The sequence below is a fragment of the Fomitiporia mediterranea genome, assembly GCF_000271605.1.
Source record: "Fomitiporia mediterranea MF3/22 unplaced genomic scaffold FOMMEscaffold_11, whole genome shotgun sequence".
Classification (NCBI taxonomy): Eukaryota; Fungi; Basidiomycota; class Agaricomycetes; order Hymenochaetales; family Hymenochaetaceae; genus Fomitiporia; species Fomitiporia mediterranea.
Window position 1 is genome coordinate 2,157,842 of NW_006760396.1, and position 16,388 is coordinate 2,174,229.

The 16,388-nt window shown below is 34.7% G+C and overlaps 2 protein-coding genes across 2 annotated transcripts; one reads left to right on the forward strand and one right to left on the reverse strand.

The window, feature by feature from the left end:
* Positions 1–26: 26 nt before the first annotated feature.
* On the forward strand, positions 27–2,569 carry FOMMEDRAFT_31136 (MFS general substrate transporter; the record flags this gene model as incomplete). Its single annotated transcript, XM_007269821.1, has 9 exons — positions 27–110; positions 211–244; positions 311–531; positions 589–678; positions 739–909; positions 968–1,809; positions 1,879–1,987; positions 2,019–2,104; positions 2,218–2,569. 9 exons carry the CDS (start codon positions 27–29, stop codon positions 2,567–2,569), a joined length of 1,989 nt encoding a protein of 662 aa, XP_007269883.1.
* Positions 2,570–11,623: 9,054 nt separating this feature from the next.
* On the reverse strand, positions 11,624–12,081 carry FOMMEDRAFT_160396 (uncharacterized protein; the record flags this gene model as incomplete). Its single annotated transcript, XM_007270106.1, has 2 exons — positions 11,624–11,944; positions 12,004–12,081. The coding sequence occupies 2 exons, from the start codon at positions 12,079–12,081 to the stop codon at positions 11,624–11,626; spliced, it is 399 nt and encodes a 132-aa protein (XP_007270168.1).
* Positions 12,082–16,388: the final 4,307 nt, after the last annotated feature.

A 16,388-nucleotide genomic window follows, 5' to 3' on the forward strand; every position in this document is an offset into this window, starting at 1 on the left:
TGGCTGAATAGGCAAGGCGAGGTCACATGACCGCGTCCCTCCAGAAAAAGGCATCTCTTGATTCTCAGCTCCATTTTTTCTTTCCAACTCTTCTACCCGTAGAGGGGCTTGTAAGCCCTGACCCTACCTTGATAAACCCAAAGGCTGATACAGGCTCACTTGTCAGCATATAGCGCCCAGGATTGTGCTTTGCTTGTTGCATACGCTTAGAATAACTCCGTCACCAAGGACCAAGGGCCTTCAAGTGCGAGATCCACGTGATCGCAACATTTACACTTTGCACAACGGACTCACTGCTTTACCTCTTAAGGCTCCTGCACTCTGTTCAAGCATGGCCATCTTCCTTCCTCGCCTCGCCACATTACAACCACCGGCGAGATGAGAGTGACTGATGAGGAGACACCTCTCCTCCGAGACCAACGAACAGAACACGATGCAAAAGAACGAACGAGCGACAAGGAGACGCCGATCCCATGGGGTCAGTTCTCGATTGCTCTCGTCTTACAATTGGCCGAGCCGATGTCGTCGCAGGTTTGCTTCCGTCGTACTTGCCTTAAACATCATTCTCAAGGCTCTTGTGACTTGTAGGTCATTTTCCCGTTCGTGCCGCAGCTCGTCCGCGAAACGGGCGTTACGGGTGGCGATGACAAGAAGATAGGACACTTCGTCGGAATCATGGTGCGTCTGCCTAGTAAACTGTAGTATGCTCTTGCCACACGTTAATTGTTCTCGTTACAGGAAAGTGTGTTTTTTGTTACACAAGCATTAACTGTCCTTCATTGGTCCCGCATCTCGGATCGCATCGGACGTAAACCTGTCATCTACGTCGGCCTTTCCGGGCTCGCACTCTCCATGTATTCTTTTGGGCTTGCAAGAACCTTCCCCGCGCTTGTCATTGCACGTTCATTGGTACATCTAAATCTTCCCCTCTATTTATATACCACTGGCATACTTATTTGTTACTCAGTCCGGCGCATTGAATGGCAATGTCACTGTCTTCAAAAGTATCATTGGAGAGTTGACAGACAGCACAAATATCGCCCGGGCGTTCTCGTACCAACCCATCGCCTGGTCAACAGGTGCCACACTTGGTCCTCTTTTTGGCGGCTTATTTTCTCACCCAACCGAGCGTTTTCCTAATGTCTTCGGCGGAAACGCTTTCTTGGAGAAGTACCCGTACTTCTTGCCTTGCGCAATACCCGCAACGTTCACTGTTTTGATGTTGATAGTGACTCTGTTATGGCTGAAGGAGACGAATCCATCAGGTTTCTCGTTTCGCACTCAATTTCTCCGCATATTACCTGGGATGCGATCGTCTTCTGGTTCGCCTAGCCTCAAAGCCGGTGCAACACCAAAAGAACCACCGTTGCGTGCACTGCTTACTCCGCCTGTTCTACTCAGCACAGCAGTTTATGCACTTCTTGCATTCGTCGACATCGCCTTTCGCGCTTTGCAACCAGTATTCTTCGCCACTCCACGTTCGCTCGGCGGTCTCGGTATTCCACCTCACACAATCGGCATATTCCTCTCCTGCTTTGGAATAGCAAACGGTTTCTTTCAAGTTGGGTTTTTCGCACGTTTGGTTAAGAGACTAGGGAATAAGAGAGTCTATTTAATCGGTATTACAGCTTCAATCCCGATTTTCGCACTCTTCCCTGTGATGAGTGCAGTGGTTCACGCAGAAGACAGGATGAAGAGCCGGGAGGACAGCGTGCCCACTAAACTGAGCGGTGTCCTCATCTTTCTCGTATTACTTCAACTGTGCCTGGCCTTGGGCATAAGCATGTGCTACGGGAGTGTGTATATTTTGTGAGTGGTTTCCTCTTTTCATCCCAACACCAGTTCGGATCAAGCATATTCATTGATATTATTAAACAGTATCACGGCTGCTGCCGAATCGATCTCCTTGAAGAAAAAACAAGCCGCGGATGCTGTTCGTCCCACTCGTCCGACGCTTTCACCCTCCTCAAACCCGACACTTGTACACGTAAATCATTCTACTGACAATAGGTATACAGATGCAACTCCATCGTCCCCAAGAATCACCCAAAATCAAAATGCTCAACCAGAAGTTCGCCAGACGCCGAAAACTCAGGAACAAAAGGTAACGAGAAGACGTGGTAAAAAGACCCTTGGTGCAGTTAACGGTTTTGCACAATGTTCAGTATCGATCATGCGATGCATCGGACCGTATTTTGCTTCTTCTCTATTTTCGAGAGGATTAATTTGGGAATACGGGAGAGATGCTGGAACTGGAGAGGACGGAGGGTGGCTACCCGGTGAAGGAGAAGCTGGCGAGCCAGCTTTCACATTTTACCTCAATACACTTTTCAGTCAGCCGTTTGGGGTTGCGCAAGAAGAAATTGCATTTAAAGGTGTGAATGCTGGAGCAAGTGTGTGGCAAAAACTAGGAGGCATGACAGTGTACTTTGTTATGATTGCTCTTGTATGCTTTACAATTGCGGTTGGGATGAGACTACCTGATGTGCCGTGGAGTGCTGCTGTGGACGAGGATGATGATGAGGACGATATCGCAGAGAATCACCCTAATGTGGACGAACGGCAGTGACTTTCTGCAACGTATAACCTTCGACTATAAATTATCTGACATGTTCAAGAAGTCTGGTTATGATTTGCAACAGAGTATGCAGGTGGACAAAATTATTCTCCGGAAAGCCTAGTATAGCAAAAGAGCTGCAAATCTCAGACTCAACCATCTATTTACAAATGCCATTACAATACATGCTTTCGATTGTTATTTTGAAACTACATAGAATTCTGACTTCCTCTCAATGGCATTGATACATAATCAACTGTAATCTGGTCCTTCCCATAACAGACATTTGACCATACAAATGTCTTGAACAGTCCTTTCTGTTTGTTTAGAATGTGAACTTGGCCTGTGGCACATAGTAGGCATGCTTGATGTTCTGGAAGCAACCCACAAGAACAGGCTTCTGACTAATGTTCGGAGTCAACCATTGTCTGGAATGGTCAATGGATTAGCAGTATGTGAAAAAATCTATGTGCACCTTGTACTTGTCAAGAAAGATTCTGCATCAGGATCCCAACAGCTTTCACAAAGGATCATTGTGTGACTATCAGACATGACTGAACTTGTGTGACTGTGAATCTTACCAATGGACCTGCCAGACTTGTCCTAGACTTGCACTGTGTTATGTCAGGAAAAAGTCTTAATTATTATATACTCTTATATGCATATATAATATGTAAAAAAACAATATTATCCATAATAACATTTATTGCACCCCTCATTGGATAAGATATATAAAAGATACTATAAGGTTGTAATAAGACAGATTTATATTATGAGAATTAATAAACATTACATGTCCTTACAATAAGGATATAAGAATTATAGCTCTTAGGAAAGTCTATAATGGTATATATTGCACCCCTCTTCTGATATGGCATAATACTTCTTCTGCTATCTTATAATCCTTAAATAAGTTAATTTACAGCTTATATCTTATCTGAATAGCTTATTATACAATATATATTTTATTTAAATATTTTATTCTTTACTAACAACACTGAACAGTACATAATATTAACACATTATAACAGAAACAAAACTATCACTACCTTAGCAAATCACAACAACTAATAGATGTACCATGGTTATTCATCTCCTTGTGCTCTTTCTTCCTCTACTTTGTAAGTTTGCCCCAGTATTTATGTTCCTCTACAAACAGCAAACACTATTAGTATAAGATTGTTTTGGAGAGGTCAGCTTGACACTAATGTTGTACAACCAGGTTGTCTTCTACAGGTAGTACAGCCTCTACCTTGTTCTTTTTCAAACAGTATTCACAACAGAAGACAATGAATGCATTCTTAGGTCATTTGATATGGTCTTAGTCACTAAGACTTAGTTGTTGCTTGGTCCCTGAAAGTTGAATTGTGTGTGCCTGTTGGTTGTAAGGTTGTACATGTTGTGTAGGTTAAGGTTGTGCTTGTGAGAGAAGTTGTGAGACTGTCTGGCTAAAGGTGTAAGTATGAGTATTAGTATTAATGTGAGTAGCTAACTAGAGTAAGGAGATGAATGTATTGTAATAGTGTGTAGCAAGTGTGAGCAGTGCACCAGGGTTGTGATCTAGAGTGTTGAACAAGATGATTTGGACTGTAGACAAAGCTGTGTTTGTATCTGTACATTACATACTCTGACTACATCTTACAAGTAGAGGTACAGTAAACTGAGTTGTTAGGGATGACTGTAAAGGTGTATCTCTAAGACATTCTGGCTTAAAGGGAGGAGGTGAAGTAGAAGGTGTGGACAGACTCTACTTAGAAGGGGTAAGTAGTAGGCTACTACTTCTGTTATTTGAAACAGTGTTATAAACAGTACTAGGTAATGTAAATACACATTAAGTATAGAATAGTAGGTGGGGAAGGAAAGTATGTAAGGGGTCAGAGAGAGGATTGTACCTTAGGAGTAGTTGTACATAGACATTGTTACAAGTATGTGCTTACTAATTGTGTTACAATTCTCTACTCCTGTACCTTCAGTTCTAAGGGTTCTACACTCTTCTGTACTAGAACTTAGGACTTCTGTCCCTCAGGAGCACTGTCTATAGACTATATGTGTACTAACTCTTACTACTACTCTTCCTTACTTTATCATTCTATTCCTTTGACTACCCCTTTCTTTCTTTGTTCATTCTATAGTCTCTTACCCTTTGTCTATCCCTTCATTCTTTGTACCTTTATCTTTGACCTCCCCTTTCTTTCATTCTTTGTAGCTTATCATTCTTAGTAGTTCATACTCTCTGAGTACTCTTGTATAGTTTAGTATATATAGGTGTACAAGATCAGACTGGTCTAGTAGTCTTGATCTTGTCTACTCTAGATAGTCCTATACTCTTAGACTTACTCTATATACTCTACTCTTGTCTCACTCTCTCTCTCTGCCTGTTCTGTAAGTTCTGACTACATTCTAGTGTTTACATTCTGTATTTCTGTTGTGTAAGATAGTTGTAGCCTAGGTCCCCTTACTAAGCCTTTAAGTCCCCTCTACACTGTTACTGACATCAGATTAAGACTACTCATTACTACTCTACAACTCTCCTATGTTTCAAGCATTAGTACTTACTATTGTGTCAATCTCTTTCCTTTGTCCTAACCCTTTTACATTTTTAAATTTTAAACTTTCTAAACCCTTTTAAACTTTTACCACCCTTCTTTTATTTATTACCCCTTTTAGTTTAGTGTTGATCCCTTTATAGTGTAAACATAGACCCTCCTGTACTAACTGCCACCCTTACTGTTTTACCAGATTAGTAGTTATAAGTAGAACTAGCTTAATACATACAGACCTCTATCTAAGAGGCCTTTACTAACTACATACCTCTAACCTCTTTAGAACCTGTTCTAATTGTTCTAGAAGTTGTAACCTGTTCTAGAAAGAAAGTGTATGTAGCCTACCTTTTAGACTTTAATAAATAGTACTTTAAGGACTTCTAGTACTAAGTTAAACTATACATAGCTACTACTTTGACTAATCTATTCTCAGATCTTAATTACATCCTATTTATCCTCTCCTTCATAAAGGAAGGTAATACAGCCACCTAGGCTCAGAACTAGATTGAAGGCTATTGAATCAGAAGCCTAATCTGACTTTAGAATAACAAGTTGTATTCAGAATTTATAGAGTAGCTCTGTACTTCCTTTATTAATCTGAATAAGAAGTATAATGTGTAGAACAAGCTTGTGTCTCTGTGACAGGACAAACATTCTACCAATACCTTTTTTTAGGAGTTCAATATCCTAGCCTAGAAGGTAGGATTTGTACTTAGGTTTAATAATGTCCTTATTAGAATACTTGAAAAAGCTCTTCACCTAGAACTGGTTGATAAGATTCTTAGAATAATGTTAGAACTAGTTACTTACACTAAGTGGAAAACACACACTATCTCCTTTAACTAAGCTATAACTTAGATACATTAAGTCTGTATGAAACACTTATACATATGTCTAACTCTAACAGTTTCAAGCTCTTAGATTAATCCACCCATAATTTGTAATCAATCTGTTCTAATAGACATTAGAGAAGCCTAAAAGTAAGGAGCATACTTTACCTACAGAAAGTCAGGGCACTAGATTAAGGACTACCTGTAAAAGTAATAGTATATCTGTTAGGTTATTAGAGTAATAACAAGTGACAAGCAGGATTTGTAGTAAGAAGCCTTTTCTGTAAATCTGGAAGTCACTTTAGAACTTCTAGACTCTAACTATATACTCTAGAATTTTGTAGAGGCCTAACAGTAAATGTAACACTAAAGAGCTATAACTCAGATTTTTTAATAACTACTTTTGATTTAATAGACACTATAGGATTAAAAGTAAATAAAGTAAGAAAAGCAGAAAAAGTAGAAAAAGTAGAAAAAATAAATCAACAAAATTATTTATTAGAAAGAAAAAAGTCAGAAACAAAAGTAAATAGTTCTCCTATTTCTTCTGATTCTTTTAATTCTTCTCTTTACACTTTATCTAAGTCTAAATCTGTACAATCCAACCTACTACTTCTGTGTTCTAAGATCTTAGAACATTCAGAATGCTACTTAGCTTTGTTTACTACTTAGTAGTTTGTCTATAGTATTAAGTAGGGATAGTCTTAGCTGAGTTCACAACTAAGAGTATAAGTCTGTCCTTGTTGAAAGAGAGAGGTTAATAAGGAAATGTTAGTGTATATACTTACCCTTCTAGACAACAAGACTGTACAAACTGTATATTCCCTTCAGAACAAGTAGTAGTTTATCTGAGAATGTTCTAGACACTAGCTCTAAGTCCTTATCCTCTTAGCTCCCTTCTTAAGATTCTCTCAGATCCAAACAACAGCTCTAGTAGATAGTGAATGTATTAGTTTGTATATTAATAAGGCTTTTGTGTAAAAACACTACCTCCCTACTCAATGTGTTCTACTTTTAATCCTAGTATATAATACAGACAGAACTCTAAACTAGAATAGTTAAATCACTAAGTTTGTCCAACTATGGATGACTATTTAGGATTATAAGGAAAGTATTAAGTTTAGAGTTACTAACCTTAGAAAGACAGATGTCTTTATCAGATTTAAATAGTTTAAGGCTTACAACCCTACTATTAACTAATTAGAGTAGACACTAGTGTTTGATCAGTGTTCTAAGTCTTACAGTTACCTTATACTACTGTTCTGAGTAGATGTAGACACTTCTAATGTTACTAACAGTTCTAATAAAGGTGACTAGTTGTTCTTCTTTAACTAGAATAAATATGTAGATACATATTCTAGTTAAGATAGAACAGAGTCAATCTAAAGAATGTCTAAGATGGAACCAGTTTAGAACCCTCTTAGAACAACTCTACTCTGAAACACATGTAGACTCAGTCTACCAGATTTTGTCTAAGAGTTTCCTAAAGTCTTTAGTAAAGAGGAATTTGACTAGCTTCCTAAACACTATTCTTAGGACTATACAATTGAATTGACTAAAGGTTTCCAACCTAAGGATTGTAAGGTCTACCTACTCAACAGAGACAAGTAGGAGGCACTTGACAAGTTTCTTTAGGAAAATCTTTAGAACAGTCAGATCTAACCTTTAAAGTCCTTTATAGCCTCCTCTTTCTTCTTTATTAAAAAGAAAGATAGGAAGCTCTACCTAGTCTAGGATTATCTAAGCTTTGTAATTGGTAGAGAAGAGGTCTACATGGATCTGGCAAAAGTAACTGTAGTTTAGAACTAACTACAACCTCAGAACCTGAAACAAGTCTAAGTATTCCTTAGGTTTGTAAACTACTACTAACACTTTATTTAAGACTTTAGTACTATTACCTAGCCTCTACACAATCTTACTAGCAAAAATGTTCCTTAACAATAGGAGGATTAGTAACAGTCTGTGTTTGAGTCTCTAAAGTAGGTTATTACTAGTAAGCCTGTACTAACAGTTTTGATAGTTATAGACAAGTTCTAAGTTAAAGCCAACTCTTTCAACTTTACAAATAGAGTAGTACTGTTCTAGTTCATTAACAGAAAGTAGTGTCTAATAGTGTTCTAATCAGAATCCCTCTCTATAATAAAACAGAACTACTCTATCTATAATAAGGAACTCCTTACAATTGTCTGTTCCTTAAAGGAGTAATATTAATATCTCTTTAGTATAGTGTAGAAGTTTAAGATCTAAAGTAATCACCTTAATCTCTAGTACTTTCAGACACCTTAGAAGCTTAACTACTGTTAGGCTTACTAAATGTTAGAACTATAAAACTATAACTTTGTACTAACTTACAAACCCAGAATATAAATGACAAAAGCTGATTTACTCTTAAAATGAGTAGGTTATAAAAGGGGAGAGAATGATAACAAAAATCTTGTTCTTCTAAACAATTCCTGTTTTGTGTCTAAGACAATCTAAGAGATCTGACTTGAATCTAAGAATGTTAACTTTGTTACTTACATATAGTAAGCTCTAAGACACACATAAGACTAGGTTATAGTAAAGTAACTAGAGAAGCAGGCTAGAGATTAGGAGGAGGATAAGGATGGACAGGTTTACTAGGAAGGCTGACTGTATGTTCTAAAGGATTAGAAACTGTAGGAGGACATTATCTAAGCTTATTATAACAATCTGACTGTAGAACATTTAGACTGACACAAAATACAGAAACTCATTACTTAAAACTACTAGTAGTCTAGAATACAGAGGGAAATCCTAAAGTATGTGACTGGTTGTAATACATACTAACAGACTAAGGCCTACTAGACAGGGGTTTGGGCTCTCTTACATCTGTATTAGATTCTAGATTACTCTTAGAAAGAAGTCTTAGTAGACCTAATTAGTAAACTACTCAAGTCTTAGGGTTACAATACTATCTGTATGATTGTTGACTGATTCTCTAAGTAAGTCTACACAGTTCTGACCTGAACAGAACTTACTTCTGAAAGTATAGTATGTATCTATTAGGATTATGTTTTCTAGTTATATAGACTCTCTCAGAAGCTCATTCACAATTACAGACTGTAATTCAAGTCAAAATTTATGTAGGACTTGTATATACTTTTTAGAATTCAAGAGAACCCTTCTACTACATATTACCTGTAGACTAATAGTTAAACTGAGTAAGTCAATCAGGAGATCAAGCTCTATCTCTAGATGTTTATCAATCATTAGTAGTTAGACTGGTCTAAATAGTTAGCTCTAACAGAATTCATGTATAATAACTAGAAACACTCTACAACAGGACAGTCCTTATTCTTCCTCAATCATAAGAGACATTTGTACTAGGGGACAGTTCCAAACTGGAACAGTAGTTTCAAATCTGTAACAGACTTTGTAAAACAGATGTGTAGAACTAGAGAGGACACACAAGCTCTTTTAGAGAAGGTAGTATAAGTTATAAAGTAGAACTATAATTAGAAGAGGTCTGTAGCTAAGGATTACCAGCCTAGTAACAAGGTTATACTAGAAGCTACTAATCTGACCTTAGATTGCTTAATAAAGAAGTTAGACAACAAGTACTTCAGACCCTTTGTTATTAAAAAGAAGGTTAGTGTCTCTACCTATAAACTCTAACTTTTAGTAATATAGAAGTGTATACACCCAGTGTTCAATAAGGTTCTGTTGTCTTAGTACTATAATCCTAATTTTCCTTTATAACAAAGACCCCCTCTACCTTTACTAGAACTTATCAGTTTTGAACCAGAATATAAAGTAGAGTACATAGTAGATACTAAGCTACTATACAGAAAACTCAAATTCCTTGTTTACTAGAAAGGGTATTTAATTAAGGAGTATACTTAGGAACCTGCTAAGAACCTTACCTATACTTCTAAGACAATCTAAGACTTTTATTAGCTTCATTCTAGTACTCTGTACAAACTCAGCCTTACAGATTTCCAAGCCTTACTATTCTAATCTATACCTGAGCTATTAACTAAGCCCTATGTTTACTAATTAGAACAATTGGTTTTAGAGAGAGGATAATGTTACAATTCTCTACTCTTGTACCTTTAGTTCTAAGGGTTCTACACTCTTCTGTACTAGAACTCAGGACTTCTGTCCTTTAGAAGTACTGTCTATGAACTATATATGTACTAACTCTTACTACTACCCTTCCTTACTTTATCATTCTATTCCTTTAACTACTCCTTTCTTTCTTTGTTCATTCTATAGTCTCTTACCCTTTGTCTATCCCTTTATTCTTTATACCTTTATCTTTAACCTCCCCTTTCTTTCATTCTTTGTAGCTTATCATTCTTAGTAATTCATACTCTCTAAGTACTCTTGTGTAGTTTAGTATATATAGGTGTACAAGATTAGACTAGTCTAGTAGTCTTAATCTTGTCTACTCTAGATAGTCCTATACTCTTAGACTTACTCTATATACTCTACTCTTATCTCACTCTCTCTCTCTGCCTGTTCTACAAGTTCCAACTATGTTCCAGTGTTTGTGTTCTGTATTTCTGTTGTATAGAATAGTTGTAGCCTGGGTCCCCTTACTGAGCCTTCAGGTCCCCTCTATACTATTACTAACAAATTGTTACTTATACTATAGAGTAGGAAAAAGTATACAAATGTATAGAATTATTGAAGAAATTGTTTAGCATTAGAAACAATACAGATGCACAAATGCAAATTCAAAAAGGAAGGCAAACCTGGACTGGAGGGAACAAAAGTGATGAGTACTACACAAGTTGGCAGAACGTCAACCTCTTCAGGGTAACGATGAGCGTGTTTGGACCGTTGCATACTCTCTGGATTGGAGCGGAATTGTCTCCAGATCCGACAAATACGTCAGGGAAAAGTCCATTTTCTTATATAGCTTTATAGTTCTTATATAGTAGAATACACATTATTTATAAATTATATAGTAACTGTAAGAATTTTAATAAGGTTATAAAGTAAAGATAATTCTTATACATCTTATAAAGGTTCTAAAAGTATTATTAATGAATATAATACAGTATATGTATTATAATAGCTTTAAATATTGAGTAAATATATTTTAACAAAAATATATTGAGAGTAAATACTTTATTATAGTATTTTACTTAAAGAAAAAGACTTGTGTCTACTATATAATATAATATAAAAGCATTTTCTACACTTATAATGTGTACTAAAGTTCTATTAATGTTTATAATAAATAGAAACTCTGTTTAAGAGGTTATAAACTTAATAAATGTATAGTACTCAAATGTAACATGTATATTATAATAGTATAGTAAATATAAAGTGAGTTACTTAGCTTATGTAATGGTTGAATATCACATGGGACTTTACTTAAATCTTAAGTGCTACACTTGCTCTTGTTACTTACCTTTAACCTCTACCTACCCTTAACCCTCTACTCTGTAAATAGCATCCCAAATCTGTAGTGTAAAGTCAGCAATGTCTGACACGATTCTATTCCCACCTTGGGCTGGTGAATATGCAACACTATAAATTCGACCACGATGGCCTGAAATAGGGACACCAGCGGATTTGCCAGTCTCTGCATCATAGAAACGCAGCATCTTATTCCTAGAGCCCGAAACAAAACCTGTACAAACCGGGAATCTGATTGCAGAAATAGGAACCTCAATAAAATACAATATAAAAAGGAATACATTCGAATGATTGATACTACATCAGCCATTTTCTACCCCTTCACCACGCATGATACTTGTCCAGTTCTTCCCATGATGCAACTTTCTCCGGTCAACCGTCATGAGCTGTCCATTCTCGTTGGGAACGCGAACTTGGCCTGTATTACATAAGCTACGTCGATGTTTAGGAGGGATCCATAGGAAGAGGCCCCCGTCCAATGTTCGGAGCCAGCCGTCGTCTGGAACGGTTGACGGATTGTTAGTAAAGGCAACAACTTGAGCGAGCGGCGTAATTGTCAAGAATCGCTGTGCATCAGGATCCCACCGACTTTCACCAAGTCTCAGTGACGCGATCGCCTTCGCCTGTCAGAGTGTTTGTACCGGTATTAGTCATCACCCCATTTGGTAGTCCATATAGTCACTTCGTTTCGTTTCATACCATTCGCATTCCCGAACCGACCGCCAGTTTCCGTCCATAACAAGGCCACAGCTGCGGCCATTGCTACGTCGACGTCCAATACACTGACTTGAGCGCCAACTTGCCCTGCAAATTCTGAAAACCTGCCTCCAAAACCTTGTAGGACTTGTGTCCAGATAACTTCAGTTGTCAATACATTAGCACTGCACGAGTGAATCATCGAGCCACAACCTCTAGAAAGTTTTGATTAGCCCTGACCGGCGGAAGTTTGCAGAAGAGATAGAAAACAAGATGCACAGCAACAGAATACTTCACCTGGCAATAAGAATAAACTTGTAACAATAGAAATAGAGCATTACTGTAATGTTCCAGCCTGTAGTTTAACTATAAGAACAAAGGAGTAGAGGTATGTATAAGTCAAGTAATACAAAACGTATGGTGCAACAAGTAAGATATTACTAAGTATAGTTGCTGAAGTCTGGTCCTGGTCTGGTCTGGGCATACTTCACCTGGACTCAGGACCAGACCAAATCTGCAGTCTAGGAGTGTCCTGGACTGGGGACCGGACCTATGTAGACAGGTAGTGGACCAGACCCAAGTTCCAGTCTGGTTCTGGACTGGTCCATAACTGGACCTGAGAGAAAAATAATTTAAGATGAGTTAGAGTATTATTCTTTGTATCTAAGTACAAAAGTAATATATTTTTGTATATACTATATAATCTACAGACTAGACACTGTAACAGTTTTCCTGATACAATTCTGAGGCTTCAGTGTGAGCCTTGTGACACAAGTCCTAAAGCTGGACTATAACTGCCTCTAAGCTGGTTACTGTGATTTACAGACACTTAGTTGTTAGAACATGAATATTTAGGTACTTAATAGTAGACAGACCTGTCTCTTCAAGGGTGGCAATATAGTTGGCACAGTGTGTACAGAAAGCAGTCTGAGTGTCAGTATTCTTCTTCTTTCTGAGAGTGATTTTAGACATCTTGTCTAATTTGTCAGGGGTAGAGACATTAGCTGGCTGCTTGACTAGGGAAGGCAGCTAGGACTGTAATGTCTTTAGTATAAGATAGGAGAGGAGTGAATATGGAAGAGAGAGAGAGAAGTGTAGCTTAGCAGACTAAAAAGAGGGTAAAAATAGGAAATAGGAAAGAAATACACATAAAGGGAATAAATATTTTAGGAGACAATAACTAGATAGGAAGAGTCAAGTTTAGTAAGCTATACATTGAACAGTAAAGAACAGGAGTAAATTTGCTTTGCTTAGACTGTCAGAAACTTGTAAAATGTACTATGTAAGTACTAGCTAATATTCAAAGATCCTTAAAGGAGTATAATCTGTTTTAGTATAGTAAGCTAAAGATATGAGAAACAAGATTTAAGACATTAGTTCAGGTTATTCAGGTCTAGAGTCTAGTCTAGGTCTGAACAAGTCTATTAGTCTGGGAAATTTCTTAAAATGATAGACTTAGGACTAGACCTCTTCTAGACCTATAAGGACTAGACTATAAAGGACTAGTCTATTAGTCTAGTCTTACATCCAGACTGAGTCTAAACAGTCTAGGACCAGACATTAGTAACTATATTACTAAGTAAACTAATGAAAGAAGAATCTACAAAGTTAAAGAAGCTGACCCAGCTTACTAGAACTATAGTAAGAAACATAGAGTAATTACAGGTTGTTTTACATACAAGTATGTATAAAGTGTTTAGCCCTCTTTAAAAGGAAATTAAATTAATAAGTAATTAGTATTAACTTATTAGAAAGGTAAACAAGTGTTTAGAGTCTCTAAGCAGATTCATTTACTAAATATAGTGTGCAAATCTCTTACAAATAGTCTTCCTTTTTTAGGGGGACTAAACACTTTTACTATACTATCTATAGTATAAGTTCTAAACACTAGAGATAAAGAACATAATTCAGACAACAAGTATTACAATTATTAATACTATAGTACTTAAGAAGGAAATGAGTCAATACTAGTATCTGAAAGATAAATACAAGTACTCACAGTTCTTCTATCAACCTTTTGCCTCCTTAGTAAGTATAAAGGGGAAGAAGGAGAAGTATAACAACTATACTAAGAAGTACACAAGTACACAGTCAGTAATGTCTAGTTAACTAAGTACAACATATGTATGTTTTATAATACTCTTTTTTGACTCTTTAGATAGAAGAAAAATAAGACTAAGTTTAAGAAAATTGGATTATTAAATATACTAAGTAGAAGTGTGTCTTTTGACCTACTATCTACTTTAAGTAACTTCTTAATAATACTCAGCTTCCTTAATTTATACTCAGTCTAGAATAGTATAAAGATAAAGGGTAGGAGTGTAACAAGTACTAATATTACAAATATTTTATTTGTAATACAATACTATTAAAGCTTAAAAATACAAACAGAAAAAATAAAGTAAGTATACATTCCTATTACTTAATAATAGTAGTTGTAATGTTTATACTAATGAAAGTATTAATAACAAATAGAGAACTAATAAAGAGGGAAGAGAGAGTATACTATCTAAGTAATATAATATTTATAATAATAATGTGTATAAAGAGTTATAGTTTATTAAACAAAAGAGCTTATTAAAGGAACTTATAGAGAAACTAAAGAGACACACATATATTCTTTATAGTAAACTGTACATAATAGTAAGTAAGGGACAAGTAGTAGTCTACTAACTAATTCCTTATTTATTAGAGATTTAATAAGAAAAGACATATATAGTATAAATAATAATTAGAACAGTAATAATACTAATGTTCTGAGTACTTATAATAATAATAGATTCAACTATACAGAATAATACTATAAAAATAAGTTGTTATTAATAATAGTCTTAGAATTAAGAATTAATTAACTTACAAACATTAGAACTTTATATATATACTAAATGTTATATAAACAATTTTGTTAATAATAAGTTTAATAACAGTTACTAACAAATGTAATACTATATATTATAAGACTGAACAAGAATAAGAATAATATTAAAGTTCTGTCAAAAATTTGTTATAAAAGTTAATATATGTTTAAGATTTATAAGTAGAGTAATATATATAAAGAGTAAAATAGAAACTAGTTAAAGAATACATTTGAAAGAGTTAATTAAATAGAAGGAAAGATAAGAGTTTAACTATATAATAATAATAAACTAAACTGTATTAACTAGTAATATATATAGTTAGATTGTAATTTGTTTTAACTCTGACCTAACTCTAACCTAACTCATTTTAACCTAACTCAGTATATTAGGTTAAACTAAGTCAAATTTGAGTCAGATTATAAGTTAGTCTTCTCTTAAATTTTTCTAACCTACTTTGACTCAACCTAACTTTGACCTAACTTATAACTTATATATAAATAATATTATTAAAATATACTTACTTATAATAAACAAATATAATATATTAAAATACATTTAATATAATATTAGAGGATTATAACTGAAAATCAAGTTAATAGTAAAAATATACTTTTTTTACAATTAAAGATTTATATTTTAAGAAACTTTTATTAGACTTTAAATATATATTCTATTTAAATAATATAAACACATTTAAGTATAAGTTAATAGTAAATACTAGAATAGAGATTTAGAACAAAATCATAAATTAGCTTTTATTAGAAGTAGAACAAAGTATTCTATTTATATAATATAGTAAGGTTTAGAAAGAGTATAATTATAATAACTATTATAAAGTATTATTATAAAATACTATACTTTAGTATATACTAGTTTTAATTGAGTAAATAATACTAACTTTATTAAGGATTAGTTTACCTTTATCTTTTAAAAGATAGTATTCTAACTAGTCTTATTTAATTTGTTTATTATAAAGTATATTATAACTACTATTTAAAGAAGTAATTATATTATAGAGACTATTACTAAGGTACAGTTTAAGAGACTTATTAATACAGTATTATTATTAAATATAAATAAGTTTGTACACAAACTTGTATTAGATTCAGACTCAGATAATAGTTAATAAAATGTTCTACAATATATTAATTATAAAATAAAAGTTAGTCTTAAAGACTTAGAACTTAAAATACTGAATAAATAAGGTATATATAGGAAACACCTTATAACACATTTTAAAGACTCTTTATTTAGGTTTCAATAGTAATCAAGCTAGTCAAAGACAATTCTAGCTTATCTAATATATATGACTTCTAGAGTTAGATTAGAACACTTTCTTTTACATATTATATACTTTTCTTAAATATATAGTTTTATTCTTTTAAGTAATATATTACTATTAGACACTATAATTTAACATAATTCTAAGATTATTAAGTTATAACTTATTACACTTAATTCTTTCAAACTGTAGAGTATAGCTAAATATTACTAAATAATTCTTATATAGTAT